The sequence below is a fragment of the Akanthomyces muscarius genome, chromosome 4 (genome assembly GCF_028009165.1).
Source record: "Akanthomyces muscarius strain Ve6 chromosome 4, whole genome shotgun sequence".
Taxonomy (NCBI): domain Eukaryota; kingdom Fungi; phylum Ascomycota; class Sordariomycetes; order Hypocreales; family Cordycipitaceae; genus Akanthomyces; species Akanthomyces muscarius.
Genome location: NC_079244.1, coordinates 4,285,248 through 4,308,647, shown reverse-complemented (window position 1 = coordinate 4,308,647; position 23,400 = coordinate 4,285,248). Strand labels below are relative to the sequence as shown.

The 23,400-nt window shown below is 56.6% G+C and overlaps 8 protein-coding genes across 8 annotated transcripts; 2 read left to right on the top strand and 6 right to left on the bottom strand.

The window, feature by feature from the left end:
• Positions 1-3,224: 3,224 nt before the first annotated feature.
• On the bottom strand, positions 3,225-5,841 carry LMH87_012161 (uncharacterized protein; the record flags this gene model as incomplete). The annotated part of the gene is made up of 7 exons (XM_056201423.1): positions 3,225-3,379; positions 3,472-4,708; positions 4,764-5,031; positions 5,086-5,221; positions 5,282-5,497; positions 5,574-5,655; positions 5,722-5,841. The coding sequence occupies 7 exons, from the start codon at positions 5,839-5,841 to the stop codon at positions 3,225-3,227; spliced, it is 2,214 nt and encodes a 737-aa protein (XP_056053176.1).
• Positions 5,842-6,759: 918 nt separating this feature from the next.
• Positions 6,760-7,667, bottom strand: LMH87_012160 (uncharacterized protein; the record flags this gene model as incomplete). The annotated part of the gene is made up of 2 exons (XM_056201422.1): positions 6,760-7,316; positions 7,388-7,667. 2 exons carry the CDS (start codon positions 7,665-7,667, stop codon positions 6,760-6,762), a joined length of 837 nt encoding a protein of 278 aa, XP_056053175.1.
• Positions 7,668-8,013: 346 nt separating this feature from the next.
• On the top strand, positions 8,014-8,442 carry LMH87_012159 (uncharacterized protein; the record flags this gene model as incomplete). Its single annotated transcript, XM_056201421.1, has 3 exons — positions 8,014-8,147; positions 8,202-8,307; positions 8,368-8,442. The coding sequence occupies 3 exons, from the start codon at positions 8,014-8,016 to the stop codon at positions 8,440-8,442; spliced, it is 315 nt and encodes a 104-aa protein (XP_056053174.1).
• Positions 8,443-8,765: 323 nt separating this feature from the next.
• LMH87_012158 (uncharacterized protein) lies at positions 8,766-10,356 on the bottom strand (the record flags this gene model as incomplete). Its single annotated transcript, XM_056201419.1, has 2 exons — positions 8,766-10,144; positions 10,215-10,356. The coding sequence occupies 2 exons, from the start codon at positions 10,354-10,356 to the stop codon at positions 8,766-8,768; spliced, it is 1,521 nt and encodes a 506-aa protein (XP_056053173.1).
• A 1,501-nt stretch (positions 10,357-11,857) lies between these two features.
• On the bottom strand, positions 11,858-13,176 carry LMH87_012157 (uncharacterized protein; the record flags this gene model as incomplete). Its single annotated transcript, XM_056201418.1, has 2 exons — positions 11,858-12,412; positions 12,475-13,176. The coding sequence occupies 2 exons, from the start codon at positions 13,174-13,176 to the stop codon at positions 11,858-11,860; spliced, it is 1,257 nt and encodes a 418-aa protein (XP_056053172.1).
• Positions 13,177-14,139: 963 nt separating this feature from the next.
• On the bottom strand, positions 14,140-15,285 carry LMH87_012156 (uncharacterized protein; the record flags this gene model as incomplete). The annotated part of the gene is made up of 2 exons (XM_056201417.1): positions 14,140-14,367; positions 14,434-15,285. 2 exons carry the CDS (start codon positions 15,283-15,285, stop codon positions 14,140-14,142), a joined length of 1,080 nt encoding a protein of 359 aa, XP_056053171.1.
• A 1,185-nt stretch (positions 15,286-16,470) lies between these two features.
• On the bottom strand, positions 16,471-18,698 carry LMH87_012155 (uncharacterized protein; the record flags this gene model as incomplete). Its single annotated transcript, XM_056201416.1, has 4 exons — positions 16,471-17,830; positions 18,186-18,289; positions 18,344-18,559; positions 18,627-18,698. The coding sequence occupies 4 exons, from the start codon at positions 18,696-18,698 to the stop codon at positions 16,471-16,473; spliced, it is 1,752 nt and encodes a 583-aa protein (XP_056053170.1).
• A 911-nt stretch (positions 18,699-19,609) lies between these two features.
• On the top strand, positions 19,610-23,345 carry LMH87_012154 (uncharacterized protein; the record flags this gene model as incomplete). The annotated part of the gene is made up of 3 exons (XM_056201415.1): positions 19,610-22,049; positions 22,095-22,314; positions 22,361-23,345. The coding sequence occupies 3 exons, from the start codon at positions 19,610-19,612 to the stop codon at positions 23,343-23,345; spliced, it is 3,645 nt and encodes a 1,214-aa protein (XP_056053169.1).
• Positions 23,346-23,400: the final 55 nt, after the last annotated feature.

The following is a 23,400-nucleotide window of genomic DNA, read 5'->3' as shown; positions in this document are numbered from 1 at the left end:
GAAAACGCTCAAAACTTACACATCATATTGCCTGGCGGGCCCTCTATCGGGCAAGCACATCGCCTGCCTCTTTTCTGACACGTCCCATCCCGAACGCTCTCGCAGTCTAGTGGCGCCTCGCCTGTGGGGAGAGTGGTGTGATGGTGTGTGCCGTATGTGGACTGGCAGACGCCGCGTGGCCGCCAACGCCTGGTGTGCAGCCCATCTGAAGCTTCGTCCCATCCGCCATCTCCAGACTGGTCGAATCTAGACCGAAAGACCTCGTGCGAATATACCCTGGCTAGTTACCTGGTTCCTGCTGCCGAGGTGAGTGTGCTCAGTCGTCGCTGCCAGAGGCATTTGCATGCAAGCTCCAGGTTTGCAGGTCAATGGTTTGTCTCTTGGTGCACGCTTTTGCCCTAACCCCTTAGCCGGCGTTATCTCGATCCTATTCAGTACTCTGGCAGTTCTGTTCACTCGACTCTGCCTGTATGCATTCCCCGCCCAATGTCAATCGTGCCCCAGCGCATCATCCCCCAACATTCTGGGGCCGGTCCGGGGTATCGCAAATCATTGTCGAGCAGTCATTTTGCAATGAAGGGGCAGGCTTTAATAATTAGCTTATTATTGTAGGCTCTGATCGATTGACCGGTCATGGTGTCCCCCGAGGGCACAACGGTAGCATGGGCCATTGGCGACCAGTTGTACGTAACAGCGCCGGCCCGCGAAGCAGCGACAGCCAAGTTTCTGGCGAGCAGGGCTGGATCGTCGACCCCGGCCAACAGGTTCCAGGGACAGCATTGTTTTATTACTGGTAGGCAGTTCAGCAGGATGCGCACTCTAACCCATGGCGCACTTCTACGCCCATCCGACAATCACGTTGAAGAAGACGAATCTTGGACTGACAAAGCCGGGCATCAAGGGGACGCTGGAGGAAGCGACTGTGCCATCGGCCAGGACCGCAAAGGCTGGCTGCTCGTTGCAGCTCGGTACCGAAATGAGCGACCGCTCCAATTGTTCCGCTCCATTCGTGGGCGCCACAGACCGTGTCTTGACTCTGTGCCTTGGTACAGGTATTTTGTGATAGATGATCTATCCGCGCCCCGTGTCCACACGCCCCCAGCCATCAACGGCCCACCGACTGGGGCGATGGCGATTCGCACATGCTCAAAGGAGAGCAGACCGCTATTTATTACTATTCTCGTCAGGCGGGCGCAATGACAGCCTGTCAGAAATGGCGCGGTTGAGCGAATCGAAAAGTCAGGATGCTTTTGGCGTGACAGGCAGACTCTGCGCCCGCTTCGTCACATCTCGCGGCGAAACACGATTTGACGAGCTGCGCCTTCTGGACCGACTACTCACATCTCATGTCTGACAGAAGAGCCACGAGCTGGCATTTGCACGGACAAGAGAAAAGTCGGCGGGAAAATGTGGCCGATGACCTGTTGTTTGACGGGCGAGCTACTACTGGGTGACAGGGATATCACGGTGCAGCAACAGTGGCAGCAGCACACCACACCACACCTCAAGCAAACTCTCGGAGCCGGCAGTGCGACCTGGCAAGAGCGCAAGCATTACCTACCTACCGTGCGCACTGCACCACTGGTAGCGTAGTGATGTGACACATCATCAACGTTGTGCTGCATGTTTCTCGTGGTGCTTGGTTAGTCGGGTGGCGACGTGTTTGGGCTCTGCAGCCAGTCAACGGCCGAGAATTTTCAGGACGTCCGACTCTTACCGGCTGTCCGTTGTCCGGCTGGGTGCAGTTCGTGTCTCTGCACACATGCCTACTGGTAGGTATATTTTATGTATGTATTCATGATGTGCTTTATGCATAGGTGAGACGAGTCGTCTGTCGTGACAACACCACAGCGCTGGCCCGAGTCCGTTGCGCATCATGTTCTGTCCGCACGCTATTCCCTCCCGATTCCCGTCATCCGACGCTGAATCTTTGCCAGCAAAAGCCCGAGGTGCAACGGCGTTGCAGCTGGGTCCCGGCTCTCGCTAACTCGTCGGCGGAACTAGCCCAAGGCACCGGGGACAATACAGCGCCTCTCCAGCGCCGTTGAAGGCTACCTAAGGTATCCGTACCTACCTCTACGCATCCGCTAACTACCTAATAACGTAGAGTCGCAGACACACCTGGCACCCCTCCCTTCCCTTCCTGCGCCACTCGCACCGCTCACGCCACTCGCGCCACGCCCTGTCTCCTCCGCACTCCGCGCCGTTCCTCCTGCTCCACGCCGACATCTCTGCTCTTCCAATTTGCAAGTCAAGGGCGCGGCAAGGGAATTCTAGTTCAGTCAGCACCCATGGACGGGGTTGGATCATCAAGCCGACCGCCCCTATTCCCCGTTTATTAAAACCGACACGAAAAAACGAGCACCGCATTGATACTAGGGCAGGCGACCAAGGGCAAACAATTCTCAATGACAACATCAACCGAGGCATAGCCAGTAGCTTCACCGGCGCCGGCCTGTACACCCATCGAGCCATTGGGCCAATCTCCTCCGTCCCTCTACGACAAGCAATAATCCGCGGGCATGCTCCCAGCTCCTTTGAATTCCCGACCCGTGCAAGCCACCATCTTCCTTTTTTACCTTTGGTGCCTTTTTCTCAACACAGATGCTTTGACCAAACCCCTGCCCACCCGCTTCAAGACATGGCGCACGCTAGCACTTTGGATCGCCACACCTACTGGCATATTAAAGTGACAGCCACGCCCCCCCCCCCTGCTCAAACCTATACCAGCCATACTTCCTTTTTTCCTCTCACGAGCAGGGAAACAAACGCTTGACCGACAGCCAAGTAGCCAGCCGTTTGGGCATCTGCAACCGTTGCAGCCCAAGCCATTCCTCCTCCTCAAACGCCTCGCCGTCTTTGCCCGACGCCATGGCGTAAATAGTCTTTTTGCCAATATTTTCCCACGTGTCTGGGGGGCTTGTGAATAGTCTTGAACCTCGCGGTTTTTTTTGCTTCCTGGAATGGCATCCCGGAACCTCCCTGAGCAGTTCGTCTCAGGGCACAAAGAAAAAGCCTTTATAATGCGTATATATTCGATTTGTAGTCTTTTTTCTTTCCTCTTGTACCTAACGAATCCTTTTTCGTCACTACTCCGTACATGCTAAACATTTCCTACCCGCTGACCCTCTTTTTGCTCAATAAAAGAAGAAAATTCATGAATATCCTCGTCCATCTCTCTCTCCCTCTCCACACATATATATAGTCTCTTTTTCTTTTTCTGTTTAAATCTCGTTGACGCGTCTCCTCTCCTCTTTGAGGTTAATCATCTTCTCCAGCGCCTCCTGCAGGGGAACCAGCTCGCCCTTGCTCTGCGTGGCCTGGTCGTCGCGGTTGCGAATGTTGACGGTGCGAGACTTTTCCTCTTCCGCGCCGACGACTGCAAAATTTCCCATGTTAGCTTCTTCTTCTCTTCATTCATTTTCGAAATTGTAGATGCAAAGGATGTGACGGTGGAAAAAAAAAACATACCGAAGATAAAGTTGTACTGCTCCAGCTGGCCAGTGCGAATCTTCTTCTGAAACGTGTTGCCGCTCAGGTCCACGTCGACAAACAGGCCCTTGTTCTTGAAGACGGTCTGCACCTCGACGGCGTAGTCGTTGACGGCGGGCATGATGGGCACGACGAGCACCTGGCGCGGGGAGAGCCAGAACGGCCACTTACCCGCAAAGTGCTCGGTGAGGATGGCAAACATGCGCTCGACGGAGCCGAGGACGGCGCGGTGCACCATGACGGGGCGGGCGTAGCCGGCGGGCAGGTCGGGCTCGGCGTCGCCGCCGCCGGGCGCGTTCTCGTCCTTGGAGGCGACATAGCGCAGCTTGAAGCGCTTGGGCAGGTTAAAGTCGAGCTGGATGGTGCCGCACTGGAACTCGCGGCGCAGGGCGTCGTAGACGGTAATGTCAATCTTGGGGCCGTAGAAGGCGCCGTCGCCCGGGTTGAGCTCCCACTTGCCGCCGATCTTCTGCGTAAAGGCGTTGAGCGCCTCGGTGAGCTTGTCCTCGGCCATGTCCCACACGGCCACATCGCCAATGTACTTTTCGGGCCGCGTGGACAGCTTGAGCTTGTACTCGAAGCCAAAGAGGCTGTAGATGCTGTCGAGAAAGTCGAAGCAGCCGACAATCTCGTCGCGGATCTGGTCGACGGTGCAGAAGATGTGCGCGTCGTCCTGCTGGAAGCGGCGCACGCGCGTGAGGCCCGACAGCGCGCCCGAGAACTCGTTGCGGTGCAGCACGCCAAAGTCGGCCATGCGCCACGGCAGATCCTTGTAGTTCATGTCGGCGTGGCTAAAGATCTTGCAGTGGCCCGGGCAGTTCATGGGCTTCATGCCGTACTGCTCCTTCTCGACCTCGAACGTGAACATGTTCTCGGCGTAGTGGCCCCAGTGGCCCGACGTCTTCCACAGCTCCGACTTGTATACGTTGGGCGTAATGACCTCCTGGAACTCGCGCTTGCGGTACTCGGCCTTGATGACGTCCATGAGCGTGTTGTAGATGCGCGCGCCGTGCGGCAGGAAAAAGGTGGATCCCGGCGACGTCTCGTCAAAGAAGAAGAGCTTCTGGTCTGTGCCAATCTTGCGGTGGTTGCGCTTGGCGGCCTCGGCGAGGAACTCCTTGTGCTGCTCGAGCGCCTTTTTGTCGGGGAACGAGACGCCGGCGATGCGCTGCACCGACTCGTTCTTGGAGTCACCCAGCCAGTAGGCAGCGGAGCTCTGCGAACCATTAGTACATTTAATTTCGTTGCGAGGAAGGCCCGGGGCATCATACTCGTAGAACGGCAAAGGCTTTAATGTTACCGGTGTTGGGCACGTGAGGGCCACGGCACAAATCAATCAGGGGACCGCAGCGGTAGACGGTGGACTTGGTGCCCTCGGGCACACGCTGCTGGATAAAGTATTCCTTGTACTTGCTGTACTTGAACATCTCGAGAAGTTCGTCCTTGGTCATCTCTAGACGCTCAAAGGGCTGCTTCTCCTTTATGATGGACGATGAGAGGGTCTCGAGCGCCTTCTTGTCGTCGTCACCTACAACCTGGCTGCACCATTGTTAGTATTCTCCTCGGCAGGTTTGTACGCGATGGCAGACGCACCCTTCCATGTTGGCCATGTCGTAGTAGAAACCGGGAGGATTCTCGGTGGGCGGACCGTTGCAGAGGTAGCAACCGAAGCGGCGCTCGCAGGCCTCGCCCAGGATATGGGCAGACGAATGCCAGAAGACCTTCTTGCCTAGATTGGTATGAGTACTGGTTCAGGGAGTTTCCGAAACGAAAAGGAAAGGTCGCGTACCCTCGGTGTGCTCGAAATCGAGCAGCTCGAGCTTGCAGCTCTTCTCCAGCGGGCGGGTGAGATCCCACAGCTCGCCGTCGACCTGGGCAATGACGGTGCGCTCGACCAGGCTCTTGGAGATGCCCTTGGCAATGGCCAGCGGGGTAGTCTCCCACGAGGTGCCCTTGGTCTCGTTGCCATTGGGCATAGTAACGGTGATTTCTTCGCGCGGCTGGGCTGCACATCCATGTCAGTTGGCACATGTCCCTTCTTCCCCCTTCCCTCCGTCACGGGGTCGTCGTTTGTCGCATACCAGCAATTTCGGCATCCTGTCTAGCCTTGATCTTGTCGAAAAGATCCAGACGGTGTTTGATAAACTCGGCAGGCTCGGGGCGCTACAATGTGACGTTAATATGATTTTTTTCGAGTCGCTCGTTCGGAGTTGGGCGCAGATTGTGTACCTCGAGGCCGGCGTTCTTGTTCGGCTTGGGCGCCTTTTCCTTCTTCTCCTTGGGCCGGGAGGCGAGCTCTTTGGGCGCGCCCTCGGCCACCTTGGCGGCATCAACCTTCTCGGACGACATGGCGGGCAAAGGATGACGGTGCGAACGAAAGTCGGCGGAAAAAAAGCGGTGGGTTGAGGGTGTGCTGTCGACAATGTTGGAGGGGCAGACAACCCTCTTTTTAGGAGGGGGAGTTGGGAGGTGGGGTAGTGTCGTTTGGGAGTCACACGGCAGATCCTCGGCGATGAAGATGTCAATACAAGGGATATATTTTGGTTATGGAGTCGTTCATGTTTTAAATGTTCAAATAAATAAGGATATAGAGTAGAAAGGGGGCTGCCAAATTGATTTGCTGCATTTGTCAGATGTTGAGTCAATGAGCCGAAATCGGTGCGTGACTGCACGCTGGAGATTAGTCTCATGTATAGCAGCCTAGTATGATTCAACAGACAGCATCGTATACGAGTTGTTTGAAGAGATTATTACGATGACTGGCTACAAGTCTTATATGACATGTAATTTCCCGGTAAGCCTAGCGCTTTGGCTATTAATAATGTACCAGTCATTTCCCGCAAGCAATGCCGTCTTGCCGTCTTGCTGCGGTAGCCTGTGTCTGTTCTCGGTACCACGTCATGCCAGTCCTTCTCCATGAGTAATCGGCTTTCCTTTCCAGCAAGTCTCCTACAGGTCAGAAATAAGTCAAGGCTTTCCACAATAGGCCACGATCGAAGTGCTAGTAGGTCTGGCCACGGTGAGAGCCACATCAATCGCTGAGCTCGCTGACCAGTAGAAGTTGATTTCGAGGGCACCAAAGCACCAAGTGAATGAGTAAGTTCCGTCTTCGTGTTCAGCTCATTTACCTGACATAGTACTGGCATCTCGAGCCCCAATATCTGAAGCCAAGGCAAACCATAAATATCGTAACATTGATGATGCTATGCACCGGGTATCATATAAAACGCCACAGACAATACAAATTACAAACATTCTGAACTCCCCTCACATTCCATACCGCGTCACGCACTCCTCGCGATGCGTCTCCAGGCACTCGAGCGCGCACACCCTCGTCCCGCACTTCAGGCATCGCACGCGTCCCCAGTATCCGCAGACCTCGCAAAACACCCTCGCGGGGTACGTCGCGCCCCAGTTGCCCCGCGCCTCGCCGAAGCTGAGCGGCGGCGCCGCCAGCAGCCGTCGCATCTCGGCGTCGGTCGGCAGCGGCGGCACGCGGCTCATCAGCAGGGGGTCCGCGTCGCCCGGGTGCGCCGGAGGCGGGACCCAGCACGGCGCGGCCTGGAGCAGTCTCCGGTCGTCCTTTTCCTCGCCGGACACGTCAGGCATCGGGGTGTCGCCCTTGCCGCCGTGGTGCTGCGGCGTCACGGACGCACTCTCCTTGGCGCGGGAGGCGGCGTTGGATCGCTTGCTGGCGGCCGCTGCGGCGGCGGCGGCGTTGGATTCCGTCAGCGCCTGCAGCGCGAGAAAGTCGTCGAGATGGTTGGCAAACGTCTTTTGCGACTGCAGAATCTTGCGGACATTGGCTGTGTGTTTTCCCTGTGCTGTTTTCTACACGTCAGCACTTCTGTCTTGAACTTGTAATGGTTTTGGGGGGAGGGGGGATCTTGCTCACTCCGTCCACTCTTCCCTGGCAGGGGAATCGTGGCGTCACGTCCGCCGTCGCGGTCCAGCGCCTCGAGCTCCTTGCGCATCTTGTTCTCCTGCCGCGCCGTGAGGTCACTGAGCGTGAGCCCGCCGCCGGGGGCATTCCGCGCGCGCTTTCGGTTCGTCGTCGTGGTCTGCTGCTGCTGCTGCTGCTGCTGGGCAGCAAGGCGTGTGTCGGGGACGTACGCCCAGCCAGGAGCCGACGTCGTCTTGGCTCCGGCGAGCTCAATGACTCCAAAGTCATTCATTTCGATCAAATTTCAGGCTTGCATAATCTTGTTGCGTGTGTGGTTGGTCTTTTTTTTTTTTCCCAAGTTACAGCGTTGTCAGTCGCGTGCATGTTCTGGTTAGCGTTGTGCGTTGAGGCAATGCCCGTCACACGGCAGAAGAAAAGGTCCCCCCCCAGGGTGGAGACCCTGGAGAGCTTGCCCAAGCCGAAGCCCCCAATCAGGTTCGTTGCCACCCTCCCCGAACCGGGCCAGCTTGCTTCGCCGAAACCCCAGCATCACCCTCCTTCCTGAAAGCTTCCTCCCAATTGCACCACCACCACCAAAGTCGAATCGCTCTCCCCTCATCACACAGCAATCCCTAATAATGTACGCCACCGCATCGAGAGTCGTACTGGGCCGCGCCGCCCTGGCCGGCCGTGCTGGCTTCCACAGCACAGCGCGCCGCATGGCCGACGCTCCTCTGGTGGCCAAGAAGCCCATGGGTGCATTCCGCGGCGGGTTCGTCTTGTTCCTCTGCGCCGAATGCTTTTTATGCTGACACTGACTTTGCAGCCTCTTTGGCTTCCTCCTCGGATGCACCGTTGCCGGCAGCAGCGTCTACACCTACCTCGTCCAAGAGTACAAGACCTCCAACGACCTGCTGACCGAGGATATCTACGTACGTTCGACGTTCTCTCTTATTGGATTTAAGACTAAATTGATACTAACACTACACTAGACACTGCAAGCCTCCGTCACCCGATTGACCAGCTACGTCAAGAACCTGGAGCAAATAGCTCAGGGAAAAAAATAAATAAAGAGCGCATGGCCGGACGTAACCGGGATGGCACGGAAGCACAGGTGGGATTGGAAGATGCTACCGCGAAATGGTTTCAATGAAACGACATGTCGTAATCGACATTGCGTAGCTGTACAACAATACTGAGAACAAGCAAAGATTCATTACAGAAGAAAGAAAGTGCCAGTGGTATGGAGTACATGATCTATTTTGATCCGAAATGTGTATTGACTCGCAGAAAAACTATAAATCATTGGCGCGACTGTGGCAACCGTATAGTAACAAAAAAGAAACCCTCGTAAACATTCCCAATTTTATGATTCACTAATACATGACGTTTACAACTCGTCGTGGTCACCCTCCTCCTCGTCGGCAACATCCTTCTTCTCCTTGGAAGCGGCGGGGGCAGCCTCCTCGGTAGCCTCCTCCTTGATGGTGACGGAGGCCTTGTGCTTGCCGTTCTCCTTGATGAACTCGATGAGGTCCTCGGGAGTGCGGGCGCCGTTGTAGGTGACGGGGTTCTTCTTGTCGCCGGCGGCGTACAGCTTGATGGTGGGGAAGCCAGAGATGTCATCGGGGACGTCGTTGAGCGTGGCGTCGACCTTGGCGATGGTGACCTTGTCCTTGAACTCGGACTCCTGGAAGGCTGCGCCGAGCTGGTCATACTTGGGGGCGAGAGCCTTGCAGTGACCGCACCAGGGGGCGTAGAACTCGATGAGGACGTCCTTGTTGTTGTCGAGGACAATGTCGTCGTAGTTCTTGGCGACAACGACGGTGACGGGGCCGTCCTGGGACTCGGGGATGGGCTCCGACTTGATGCTGGGCTCAACCTTGCCGGCGACGTAGTCGTCGACAAACTTGGCAATGTTCTTCTCGGTAATCTCCTTCTCCTGGTCAAAGGGGAACTTCTTGTTGCCCTCAATGTCCTGGATGGCAAAGGAGGGGAACTTGTCGGTCTTGAGGTTCAGGTTGCCGGCGTGGGCGCCGAAAGACTTGGCATCAATGGTACCAAAGTTGACCTTGCCCTTGTGCTTCTCAGCGACGGACTTGAGGGCCTTGCCGAGGTCGGCGCGCTCGTCCTCGGTCTCGGCAAAGATGTAGGCAAGGGGAAGGCCGGCGGACATATAGCCAGCGTACGTCTCGGGGCCAATCTCGCCGATGAGGGGGGTGGCAGCGGTCTTGGCAAACTCCTCGATAGCCTCAGCCTCGAACTTCTTGCCCTTGAAGACGGTCTTGCCCTCGTCAAAGGACTTGTAGAGGACAACGGCGGGGGCCTTGACACCGTCAGCCTCGGCCAGGGCGGCGTCGGCGACGGAACCAAAGAGGTAGTCGTTGCGGAACTTCTCAGCGACCGTCTTGAAGACGTCGGCAGAGGTCTTGTCGTCCTCGGCAACGTAGGCGACGACAACGACCTTGTCGGCCGTCTTGAAGTCCGCGAGGGTATCCTTCTCGAGGGCGGAGACGGCGGGCAGGGACTGCTTGACCATGTAGGAGGTGATGGCAGCGGCCTTGCGCTGGCCACCGTAGGGGGAGACGTTGTCGGCGCCGCGGAAGACCTTGAGGGTGGGGTAGCCCTCGACACCGTGGGACTGGCAGAGATCAGCCTCCTCGGTGCAGTCAATCTTGGCGAGCTTGATGTTCTTCTCCTTCAGGGAGGTGGCAGCCTCCTCATACTCGGGGGCGAGGGCCTTGCAGTGGCCGCACCAGGGAGCAAAGACTAGAGAGATGGCCTTGTTAGCTCTGTGTTGGCATGATTGACGGGTGCAGGCAGCTTTGATGCAACTTACACTCGGCGAGGACCAGGTCGTTGGTCTTGACGAAGTCGTCAAAGGTCTTGCCAGTGAGCTGGGTGACGTCCGAGTCGTCGGCGGCAGTGACCAGGCCAGCAAAGGCGGCGAAGAGGCCGAGACAAATGCGCTTGTGCTGCATCTTGATGTGTGTGTGTGTGATGGAATGGGAAAGGGGTATATGGGAAAATGTACAGATGGGCGACACTGAACTTTTTCCAGATGTTGCGTGGCGAGGAAAGCAAGAGGAAGAAGTTGCCTTGGATCTTGGGGATGGTTGATGGTAATGTATGGCCAGCGTGGGGAGGTTGGCAGTGTGGGGAGCTGGACGAGGCGTCAATTGAACAAGTGTCCCTTTCCAATGGCGGGCGGCGGAGCAGGGGACCTGGCCAGTGGCCAACCTGGCCTGCCAGTAGCTTGCCAAAGCGGCGAAAGGCTGGGCCAGCTGTTTCGGCCGCCTCAGCGCAGAGCTTGCAGCGGGCTCGACCACTAAATCACTTCACTGCACTGTGCTACGGCATGCAGCGCGGCCGTGGCTGCAGCGAGCTGGGACGCCACCTTGAGGCCCTGAGAGCCTCGACAGCCCACTGTAAATCGCGCCAGCGGGGCCCGCTAGCACCTTGCAGTCCCGGCAGGGGAGGGTAGCTTTCGCCACACTGCCGGGAGGGATGGGCAGGTACCTGGCCAATCGTGAGGTTTCCGTGCCATCCACAGGTACCGTCCCGCCTGACAAATCCAAGGCTGACCACACCAAAAGCCAAAATGTACCTTTTTTCGGAGGAACAGCGATAAGTCAAGACAAATTCGCGGAAACACTGGCAAGTTGGTCCTCGCCCAAAAGGACACCTGTATTTTCGAGGGGGGGTTTTCAGCTAATCAAAAAAAAAAAATTCCAACAATTGTAAGCGCCCAGACTTGTGGCCACGGGTGGCTTGCACGGCTGCCAGCCTTCTCTCCAGCCAGCACAACCTAGCATCTAGGTAGTCACCCTGTGCTCCAGCCTCGCCCCGTTCTCACTCGATGCAACTTCACCACGTATCTTTTTCTCCGGCTACCGTATGTATCACGAGCGCTTCCCAGACAGGGTCTCGGAGCTGCGTGCAGCTCAGCTCGCACTCTGCTGAGAAGACCATGTCCTTTTCCGCCATCCGGTTCATACAAATCCTACCAATCCATCGCGCCGATACACCATAGGCCCGGGTGGATCTCGGATACAATTGAAACTTGTTTAGATATCTGGCCACAACGAGACGCCATCTGCAGACAGCCGGTGGAGTGCCAGATCCAACAGACAGCCTCACGCGCCACCGACCAGTCTGGAAGCTTGATTTTTGCATAAATATTTCATGAGTCTTGCGTCTGCTGACTCTTTCACTGTGCAATATTGAACCCGTGTCTTGTATGCACCCGTAACCCGCTGAGCTGGGAGCTTCTCTTGTCTATGTGGCTTCTGCAGATATTGAATGCTGAACGATGAGGCCACATAGTGCATGAACTATTGCAAGTGTTGATCGGCTACAAAGGTTGATCATAACAAGTATGAATTCATATAATTCGTCTATACGTCTATTTTAGCCATGATTTGCACGAAATCGCCAGCTTTCGCCAAGCAAGCACCGTTGTAGGGTAGGCCGTCGTTTATTCTAGAAGTGGCGCTCAAAGGTGGCCGGGGGCCCGGCGCGGTGATACTGGTTCGGCCACTTGGCCTTGACCTTGAGCTCGTGCGCCGCCCGGAGCACCCACTCGGGCTCGCGCAGAAACTGCCTCGCCAGCAGCGCAAAGTCGGCGGCCTGCTCGGGCCCGCCCTCCTGCACCAGGCCCGCAGCCGTCTGGCTGTCGGTGATGAAGCCGACGGTGCCAATCAGCAGCGGCAGCTTGTCGGCGAGGACCGCCTTGCGGACCTCCTTCGCCAGGTCCGACTGGAAGCGCTTGTTGTCCATGGGGATCTTTTGCGCCGAGTTGTTGCCGCCGCTGCTGACGTCGAGCACGTCGACGCCGAGCGCGGGCAGCTCCTTGGCCAGCCGGATGGTGCTCTCGAGGTCCCACGAGGGCGCGCCCGACGACTCCATCCACTCGGAGCCGGACACGCGCAGCCACAGCGGCATGGCCTCGGGGATGACGCCTCGGACGGCGCCGATTACCTCCTTGAGCATCCGGGTGCGGTTCTCGTAGCTGCCGCCGTATTCGTCGGTGCGTGTCTATCACGAAATGCCCGTTAGAATGCACCCCATGTCATGCACGGAACGAGACAAGAACTTACGTTGCTCAGAGGCGACAGCGAGCTGGTCAGCAGGTAGCCATGCGCCGCGTGAATCTCGATTGTATCAAAGCCGGCGGCCACAGCGCGCTTGGCAGTGTCGGCAAAGGCCTGGACCAGACCCTTGATCTCCGCCACGGTCAGCTCCTTGGGCGAGGCGTGGTCGTCGGCAAACGGGATCGGGCTCATGCCCACGACGTCGTCGGGCCAGCCGTTGGCGTCCTTGTCGGCAATGGTCTTGTTGGCGGTGCCGCCGAGCCAGGGCGCGAGGGTGCTCGCCTTGCGGCCGGCGTGGCCAATCTGGATGCCAATCTTGGCATTCTGGCTGTGCACAAAGTCGACGATGCGCTTGAGCGGCGCAATCTGCGAGTCCTTCCAGAGGCCGCTGTCCTCGGGGCTGATGCGGCCGCGCGCCTCGACGGCCGTCGCCTCGACAAAGACGAGGCCCGCGCCGTGCAGCGCCAGCTGGCCCAGGTGCACCAGGTGGTAGTCGGTCAGGTGGCCGTCGTCGGCGCTGTACTGGCACATGGGCGACACGACGACGCGGTTCTGCTGCTCCAGCCCGCGGACCTTGATGGGCTGGAAGAGCGTCGGCGCCGAGCCGGCCTGGCCCTCGTCCTCGACGGAGCCGATGGCGGGCTCCTGCGCGGGCGTGTAAAAGGGCACGCCGGGGGCGGCCTTGTTGACGGTGCTGTACGAGCCCATGGTTGCTGCGGCTGTGCTGTGATGTTGGCGTCGGAGAGGTGCGGGGTGGAAGAAGCGTTGTAGTAGAGTAGCGGAATCAAGACGGCGCCAGCTAACGCGGGTGGATGCTGTCTTTACTGCAGGTGACGCTAATGAGGAGTAGGAGTAGCAAGTTCGAGCTAGCTGCCAGTGTACAGGTCGCATCGTCAAATTGACCCAGGAAGAGGGAGGTGGTTGTGCTTTTATAGCGTCTTTCGGGCATTCGGGATTGAGGGGTGCAGACTTGTTAACTTTTAGTGATCTATGACGTGCCCGCGCCAGTTGCCAAAGTCTATGAATCCCTAATGGGTCGCAAATAGCTCCGGGAATAAAATCAGGATAATTCTCGGATAGTTGAATTGTAGCTCGCAGTCGCTGAATAATGCTAGAAGACAAATGCTATATTATCAATCCGCTTTGCTCTGCAACAAATCTGGCGCTGCACCTTGATGATCGGCAGTGTATTTATCAGCAGGGCGGGGCACGGAAGATAAGGTGGCAGATGCAGGACCCCGAGATCGAGGCGAGCTGTCGCAAAGCATCGCAGGGAAGGTTTCAAGATGCAATTTTCAGTTGGGCACATTTGTCAAAGAGCTATTGCGATGCGTTTGTCGATCAATTGGCCGATTTCATGCCCAATGTGGCTGCATGCGCCGGGACGGCGGGATGGTAAGTCATTCCCGGTGACCCTTTTTTTAATATGCGCCACTGTGCGTCATGGTGCCAGGCACAATGGAGCTATAACAGCATGGTATTGAACAAGATCGTGCATTTATAAAAAATAAAAAATAAAAAATAAAAATAAATAATCAAAATAGATGGCCTGTCGGCGTTGCTCTCTAACTTAACAAAACAGCCGCTTCGGGCTGGGCCAGTTTGGCCGTCTATCGTCTAAATTTCTATGTCTACACTTTTTTTCCCGCGTCTCGCAGAATTGTTCTTTCTCTATTTGCTCTCGTCCCAGGTGGGCTTCATGGTCCAGCGCTGCGACTCGTTGCCAGCGGCAAAAGGGACGCCGAGCTCAAAGAGGCGAAGGACAACGGCGGAGAAGTCCTTGAAGAACTCGTCGTTGCTCTTGGCGTAGCGCTCAACGTGGGGGCGGAAGGCCTTGTCCTGGACCAGGGCCATGTCGGTGGGCAGCATCATGAGGCTCTTGGTGCTCTTGTCCTCGTACTTTTGTTTTTGTCAGCTTTAGCGATTCAAAGGAAATGAAGAAGAAAAACATGAGTCTTAACATACCTGCTTGGGGCCATCCCACTTCTTCCACTGCCACTGCTGGTCGAGGAGCAGGGTGTAAAAGTCGTTGGTCAGGACGGTAGGGGAAAAGGTCCAGGGACCGTCAAAGCCGGAGCGGTCCTTGTGGCAGCGGCCGAGGGCGTGGGCGCCGGAGAGGGCGACAATCTCCTGGTCGTTGAAGCCCATGCGGTAGAAGATGCTGCGGAGGTGGTCGCCGCCCTGGGTGGCGTCGGGGAGGCGGCCGTCGGGGGTGCAGGCGGCGACGTCGCGGTCGGAGCGGCCGGGGCGGTAGGGCACAATGGGGCCCTGCATCTCCTGGATGGCGCAGACGCCGCCCAGGATCCAGAGGTCCGAGTAGGTGATCCAGGGGAACTTGGCCTTGACGGGGTCGAGGAAGTCGCGGGCGGCAACCAGGCCGGCGTTGGCGCCGTGGCTCGACTCGGGCTTGAAGCGCATCGTGGCGCCGTTGCTGCCGCCGGTGCCCGTCTCCTTATCGTAGGTGCCCGACGCGTGCCAGGCGAGGCGCAGGAGCACGGGGCCGAAGCTGCCGTCGTCGTAGTCGTCCTTTTCCTCGAGGCGCGCGGCAATCTCGTCGTACACGGCCTGGTAGTCGGCCTTGGTCGGGTTGGCGAGCTTGGTGGCGGCACCGGCCTTGTTGTTGGCGTAGAACCAGTAGCCGAGACCACCGGCGGCGGCGGCACCGCCGACGTAGAGCAGGCCAGACGACGACGACTGCTTGGGCGCCTCGGACGAGTAGAACCGGCGGCCGCTGCTGCGGAAGGCCTGGCGGGGGATGGCCGAGGCAAAGGTGTTGCGGGCCGCTGTGCGGGCAAACTGACGAGAAAAGGAAGCCATCTTCAGTGAAGAAGCGTTAGTGAAATGTGTATAAAAAAGAGTGAGAGATGTGAGGCAACAGCATTTGCGCAGCTTCAGCAAAAAGCGTAGCTTATAAGGACAGTTGCGTGCTTAAGCTCGGCGATGGCTCGGGAAGGGGGCAAACGAGGAATTGGGGCAAAACTCACGATGATGACAGTACTCTGAAACTACACGGTATTTGCAAGAGCAAAGAGAGAAGAGAGAGAAAAAAACAAAGTGGCAACGGCCTGGTGGGGAGAGAGAGAGAGGCTGAGAAATACAAGGGCGTGCTTTCGTCGCAGAAGAGAGGATCCACGAGTTACCCGTGTTGGGCAGAGCCGAGGACCGCGCGCGCCCTCTGATTTCGTCACAGGTACTCCCAACTTCAAGGTACCAACGAAAAAAGTTTCTGGACCCTTTTGTTACAGGCACAATTGAAATTGGCAGCGTCTGAGTGGTTCAACAACGGGCGGGTCGCACGGCGGGTCTACTTATCAACTCTTCTGCAGAGGCAAAAGCGCGTGAGAGAAAATGGGTCGATGTGGAACGTGGGAAGCCGAGCGAGCATGTACCCGGTTGGTCTGACGGGCGACGAATCAAGTCGACGGTATTTTATTTTTTGTTGATATCAGGGGAAGAGTAGCTGTAGTGCCCAGTGATCATTCGAACGCCAGATTTCCGACGGGTTGGAATAAAAAAAGCTAATGGTAAACTATCTGTACTGCCTCAGTAAAGCCGTTGGCCGCTGTCGGTTTTTGGCTCGGCTGACGTATCTCGATTTTTTCTCGGGTGCCCGCGGCCGGTCTCCGACTCTGCCCATCGGAATCGGCGCATCTCAGTGTCCAAGAGGACCGTGAAGCACCGCACGCCAGATGGCCGGCCCAATTCACGCCCTGTTGTCCATCTCGCAATTCCATTCACTCTTGCTTTCTGATAGTTTTATATGCGTCATTCTCGTCACCGACCACGGACCCCATAAATCACTTGCAAGTCACCATCGCCTGACAGACATGGAAGAAAAGAAAAATACGGAAAAGGACAATCAATTTTCATTCACATAGTCCAAACACTATAGCCACCCTGTTTACATGGCCACGCCGGGCCGCTTAGCTATAGCCATAACGCCAACCTACATACTTTCTCCTTCCATCATCCGGTATACTATACTATACTCCTGCACACTCTTCAATTGAAATCTGCCGTCCCCTGCGCCTCTGCCAACGGCTCAAAGTGCGCTTCGTAGAACTTGAGCCACTGTGTCTCGGCCTTGCGCCGGCTCGTCCCGTCCAGCTCTCCAACCGGCTGAGCTCCATTCTCCTCTGTCGACGATTTGGTGCGCACCGAGGCCGGACCAAACATATCACGGTCCACCTCCAAGAACGTCTTCATCGCCTCCTTGCCGCCCTGCTGCACTAAGTAGTTCATGTACGCTTGTGCCAGCTCCATCTTCGACGCCGCCGACAGTCGGCTCTTGCTGCGGAGCTCCACAAAGACGTGATGTAGGCGCTCTGCCTGGTCCGGCGCGCTCTGCCCGTCGACCTGCTGGTTGAGCTCAAACTCGAACCACTTGTCCCAAAAGTGCCGGCTGTCCGCGTACCACTGCACGTTCTTAACGAAAATGGCCCGCGCGTCCTCCGCCGATCCCTTGCCGCGCCACACCAACAGCGCCCACTCGGCCACCAGCGCGGCCTTGGTGTACACGTCAACCGTCGGTGCGTCAATCTGATCCTTGTATACCTGAATGGCAGCGTCCACTCCGTTTTGCCGGCGTTCCATGTTGGCCCACGAAATGATGACCTCAGTGCAGTCCTGCAGCTTCATCAGGATAGCCTCGTGGATGGCCAGCGCCACGCCGACCCGGCCGGTGCTCTCTTCAAAGTAGGCCCACTGCATGCGGATGCCTGGCCGACTCAACGGCACAAACATTGTGGCTGCGCGGATGAAGATGTTCCTCGTCTCCGACTCCTTTTCAGCTTGTGAAGCCATCCACCGCGTGTAGCGGAACCAAAACTCGTCGTAGAACGCGCATGTCGTCATGCAGCGCTCGTACAGGCAGACGATGCGACTGTAGTCGCCTTCCGCCTCCTCAAAGTCGAGGTATTTGCGCCAGTTACTCAGCTGAGCATTTTCAAGCTCCGTGACGTGAAAATATGGACGCTTGATCTCTGATTCGTATGTCCATCGCTTCGAAACCTCGTTTTGCGTGGATTGAAACACCTCAAAGTACATGCCGTCAATCTTGCCTCGCACATCACGTTCCACATCGATCTCTGGGCGTTGACCAGGCGTTTCAGTGGCTATCTCAGCCTGAAACTTGGCGAGCGTCTCCGCGTCCACGACCTCGATCAGCGGCCTTGTGTGAGCGAGAGCGCGGAAGCGATCGAAGTAGCGTGCGTATTGGTGCATAGGAATGCGAATGATGCGGACCAGAAGCGCAAATATGCGGTCTTGCGCCTCCTGCCTCTCCTCATACTCGATGTACTTGTCCCAGAAGGGGTGGGCCATAAAATCTAGCCCGACGCATGAGGCCCCCCGCTCAAACAGTCTGCGTTTCTTGTTAGCTGCCATCTCACAATGCGGATACGGGAGGAATGTGGGAGTGAGGGTAAATACAAGGGTCATGGCAGGGGGATATCCAGCTTCAGGCTGGCTATCCAGCGAGGGGGTGATGCCAGGCATCGTGTGGTTGATCAATTCTGAGCCGGGGAAAGAGGTATGTTGCGATCAAAGGCATATTCACTGGTAGAGCGTAAGGGAGCATCCAGAGAGATGGGGAGCACCAGTTATCTCACCAGCAGACTGCAGGTGCAGGATCTGTCAAGGCTCGAAGCCGCGAATCGTTGCGCAAGCGCGTGCTGCGTTGAGTGATATGTTGCGAGGGGAAAAGACAATCAACTTACTCTCTGACGATCTGTGGATCATGAGTAGTGTCCATGGTGAAGGAGCAGTAGTCTGTCCACAAGTCGACAGAATTGGAAATGCTGGCGCATCCTTTTTCGTACACCTGGGGCAAGGGGGTTAGCTGCTGTTCCCACCACTTCCAGGGTTGGAGACATACCATTTGGGCAGATTCGGGTCCCGCGATATTAAACTCGAGATCGGCATATTTCTTCCAGTAGCCGAAGAGCAGAGGAAACTTGAGAAGGAATCGGTCGTAGGCGTCGCGAAAGGTCGCAAGCGCTTGAGGACTGGAGTTGCGGTTCAGACCACCGTCAAGGGCTTCGCACGCCTTGACGAGGTTTTCCCAGTTTTCGAAGCTGTCCGAGTCGGCTTCCTGCGCGAAAATGTCAGCCGTGAAAGACTCGACAACGCCGCAGCGTTCGTATCCGCCAAAAACTTACCACCAAGGCATTGTACTTGCGCACCGAGGCATACTCCTCGTCGGCGCCGCCGTAAGAACCAAAGTCGCTCATGGCTCGCTGGAATCGGTCACGGAGGTGATGCGCGGCCGTTAGATGCTGTAGTCGCTGGCGGCATACGCTGGTGATAGCTCTGAAAATTGAAGGAACAAGCCAAGATTCTGGCTTCAGATGGCTGGAAGATCTTTGGACGAGCGCGGCGCCAAGGTATCCCCACAGCGACAAAACGCGTGCAAGGTACCTCGGGCCCACACCAGCAATCTCATTAGGTAAGCAAGATTTTGGCCGTCATATTTTATCTGAATTGTGGCTCGCAACATTTTTTTGTTCTTCATCCTAAAAATGGCTGGTGATGATTCCTTACACATAAACATATGATAGGAAGAGGATGAACGCTCTCCAATGGAGAGCATGATCTCATTGTCGAATCTGAAGTCACTTCTTACTACCTTGGTTTTTTTTTGAGCTCTTTGCTCAAGCGCTGCTCAATCGGGAGGAAAAATATCGGCACAAGTTGTCCAAGTGGACGACTTGGTCGTATTACGAATATTACGACACGGTACGACCTGCACGAACGAACTCGTACGGAGGTAGAAATCTGTTTGCCTTTTGGTATTGGTGTCGGACTGCTTTGCACCCTGCCCGCATCTTGGCCACGGGCCCAACAGAAGGAGCATATAATTAGTAAATGAAACAATATGACACAAAATAAAATAAAAAATAATGTTGCTTCAAGTTGCGACGGCTCAAACTGCCATCAAATACTCGCATTAACTTTGGGTGTTGGAAATACGTGCCAGCAAACTTTACCATATTACATCCCTCCCACGACGTCATCCGACAAGTGGCTCCATCCTACCTACATCTACATCAACAGTCGAACATGCGCAGCGCCTGAACCTCATCCTCCTCCCTGAGCAGCAGTCCCTCGGCGTGCGTTGCCGCACCCACTAGTCTCACCGACCATGGACCACCAGTGGACGTCGCAGCCGCCGGCGCCCGAAAAGTCCTGTGAGCTTTACATCCGCGACCATCCGGCCCGTGCGATTGCAATTGTCTCGTCGACACACGCCCTCATCCTGCGATATAGCGCCTCGGCCAGCGACATCATACCTAATGGCTCCTATACGTCGCTACCGGCCACCAACAAGTCCCCCGCCGCCAAGTGCATGGTCGAATTTGCGCCCGTCACCAAGGCGCTGCTGAGGGACTATCGCCCGCTCACCCACCGACCCATCTACGGCACTCTTGGCCTGATCTCCGCCAACAATGAAGTTTTCCTGTCCGTAATAACTCACGCGACCCGTACGGCGACCGTGCGGCCAGGAGAGACGGTCGAGAAGATTGTCAGTGTGGCGTTTTACTGCCTAAGCACTGACGAGTACGACGACGTTGTGCCCCTCGAGTCCTACGAAATCGAACCATCCGATTCCTCCTCGGTATACGGCTCCCAGGCCTATGGCCAGAGCCTTAGCCACCGCGACGTGGCCATCGAACATCCTTGCCATGAGCTGCGCAAGATTTTGAGCAATGGCTCGTTTTACTACAGTACCGACTTTGACGTAACTAACCGACTCCAAGATCGCCCAATCAACGCAGACTCGTTCCATATCGACAGCTTTAATGACATGTATTTGTGGAACTCTTTCATGATCAGTCCTTTGGTCAAGTTCCGATCGCGGCTGTTGCCACATGAGCGGGAAGCGCTGGACGAGTCCCGCATTTTGACATCTGCCATTCGCGGCTTTTGCAAGACCATGACGATCCCACAGAGCGCCTCGCCACTCAAAGGCAACAACGGTCGAGCGTCGTATTTAACACTCATTTCCCGCTTGTCCTGTCGCCGAGCTGGAACTCGCTTCAATGCTCGCGGTATTGACGACGACGGCCACGTTGCCAACTTTGTTGAGTCGGAAACCATATTCTGGAGTGCCACGGGCACCGTCTTCTCCTACGTCCAGATACGTGGCTCAATTCCCGTATTTTGGGAGCAAGCCGCCGACCTGATACCTGGGCGACAGAAGCTCACAATAACAAGACCGGCGGATGCTACACAACCTGCTTTTAACAAGCATTTCGAAGAGCTCGAAGACATGTACAGTGCGGTGCATATAGTTAACCTACTGAGCGAGACAAAACCCGGCGAAGTCGAGCTGAGCAATGCTTACAAGACTGGCATCAAGTATTGCCCACTGAGTCGCGCCCGTCAAGGCGGCGGAGTAGACGACCACGCCATGCTGCGACAGACGCACTACGACTTTCATGCCGAGACCAAGGGCCCTGGTGGGTACGAAGCTGCGCGCGATATACGTCGCTATATTGAGCACTCCATTGATGGGTTCGCCTATTTCTTGGCCGAGGAAGCCGACGACGAAAAGCATTTGCGCAGCAAGGACACGAGAATGATTGTCGTGCTGCAGCAAGAAGGCGTCTTCCGCACAAACTGTCTCGACTGCCTGGACCGAACCAACTTGATCCAGACACTGATTTCTCAAATGGCAGCAGAGGCCTTCCTCAGTCACCGCAGTGCATATGCTGCCTCTGATTTTTGGATGCGTCACTCCACGCTTTGGGCCGACAACGGCGATTCGCTGTCCAAGATCTATGCCGGCACAGGCGCGCTCAAGTCATCATTTACACGCACTGGCAAAATGTCGCTGGCCGGCGCCGTAGCCGACATGCGAAAATCGGTACAGCGACTTTACCACAACAATTTTGTCGACCCGTCGCGGCAAATCACCATCGATATGCTCCTGGGTCGGCTGATTGGGCAAGCGCCGGTGCACCTCTTTGACCCAATTAGTGATTTTATCTCGGCAGAGCTCAACAAGCGCAGTGACGAATATACATCATTTGAACATATCAATCTCTGGGTAGGCACGTTTAACCTCAACGGTAAAACGGAAGGCATTGGCCAAGACCTGTCGCCGTGGCTGTTCCCCCCAGAGGTTGGCAAGGAACTTCCCGATATCTATGTCGTGGCGTTTCAAGAAATTGTCGAACTCAGCCCGCAGCAGATCATGAATAGCGATCCATCGCGCAAATACCTATGGGAGCAGGCCGTCAAGAATGCTCTGAACGAGCGCCAGGACCGGACCGGCGGCGAGCCTTATGTGCTCTTGCGCAGCGGACAGCTAGTTGGCGCGGCGCTATGCATTTTTGTCAAGGCATCGAGCCTACCCAATATAAAAAATGTCGAAGGCAGCGTCAAGAAGACGGGTATGTCAGGCATGGCTGGCAACAAGGGCGCCGTGGCAATCCGATTAGACTACGCCAACACGCATATTTGCTTTGTCACAGCACATTTGGCGGCTGGCTTTGCAAACTATGACGAAAGAAATAGAGATTACGCAACTATCCACCATGGTCTGCGGTTTCAGCGAAATCGCGGCATCGACGATCACGGTATGTTCTTGACCCGCCCAGACGGCCACGAGCTAACAAGTGTAGATGCCATTATCTGGCTCGGCGATTTCAACTACCGCATTGGACTCGGTTCTGATATGGCCCGAGCGCTGGTGCAGCAACGGAACCTGCCAAAGCTGTACGAAAACGACCAGCTGAATCTACAAATGGTTGCCGGTCTAGCGTTTCCCTTTTACTCGGAGGCGCGCATCAACTTTATGCCCACGTACAAGTTTGACGTGGGAACCGATCATTATGACAGCTCGTATGTTGCCAAGCACTTTTGTCGTGTCTCATCTAACAATCTACAGCGAAAAGGCGAGAATCCCTGCATGGACGGATCGCATCCTGCGAAAAGGCCCGAATTTGCGGCAACTCAGCTACAACTCGGCGCCGCTGCGCTTCTCGGACCACCGCCCGGTATACGGGACGTTTGAGTGCACAGTCAGCATCGTCAACGAACGTCGGCGCGAGGCCATAGGCGCGGAGCTGTACGAGCGGCGCAAGGCCGAACTTGGCGACACGGGAGGCTCGATCCTGGGCGACCTGGACACCGAGGATGAGGACCTCATCGGCTTTGAATCGCTGGAACCCGGACTGCCAGCTGCCAGCTCAGACCGACAGAAGTGGTGGCTGGACAACAAGCAGACGGCGCGGGCGCACATTCCCATCCCCGCTGGCCGCAACGGGCAACCCATGAGCCTCAACCCGCATCGCCCGTCGAACCCGTTCCCGAGCACCGATGAGCCCGACTGGGTCTCTGTGTCGCGGGCTTCTCCAGGCGTGGCTAGCAGTCTCTCGAGCTCGCCGTACGAAAAGGTGCCGATGCCGCCGCGCACCATGTCGATGGCCTCGACCGGCTCGTCGTCGAGACGACCTATGCCGCCACCGTTTGATCAGGCCAGGCTCCCTGCGCAGGTCGGCAAGCTAGCCATTGCGGACGACCAAGCGTCAGTGTCATCGTCGCGGCGGAGCACCGACTCGGAGCGCCAGCAGCAGCCGCCGCCTCCGCCGCCGCCGCGCCGTCGGGCCGTGGGCCAGCAGCCAACACCTGGCACGCCGATGGCGACGATGACGTCGCCGCCGCCGCCGCCGCGTCCAGAGTCATCGGCGTCGCAGCAGTCGCTGAGAAAGGAGGGTGGAGGAAACAAGCCGCCCGTAGCGAGAAAGCCAGCTCATCTGGCAGGATCATCGCCCGTCGCGGCACGAGGCCCGACCCAGCAGCATCCGCCGCTGCCTCCTAGGGGTGAGGTATCGCGAAAGCCGATACCGCCGCCGGCGGAGTCTCTGATATAGAAATGATATGAATAATGAACATGGATTTACAACTGACGATGCGATGAATTCACAG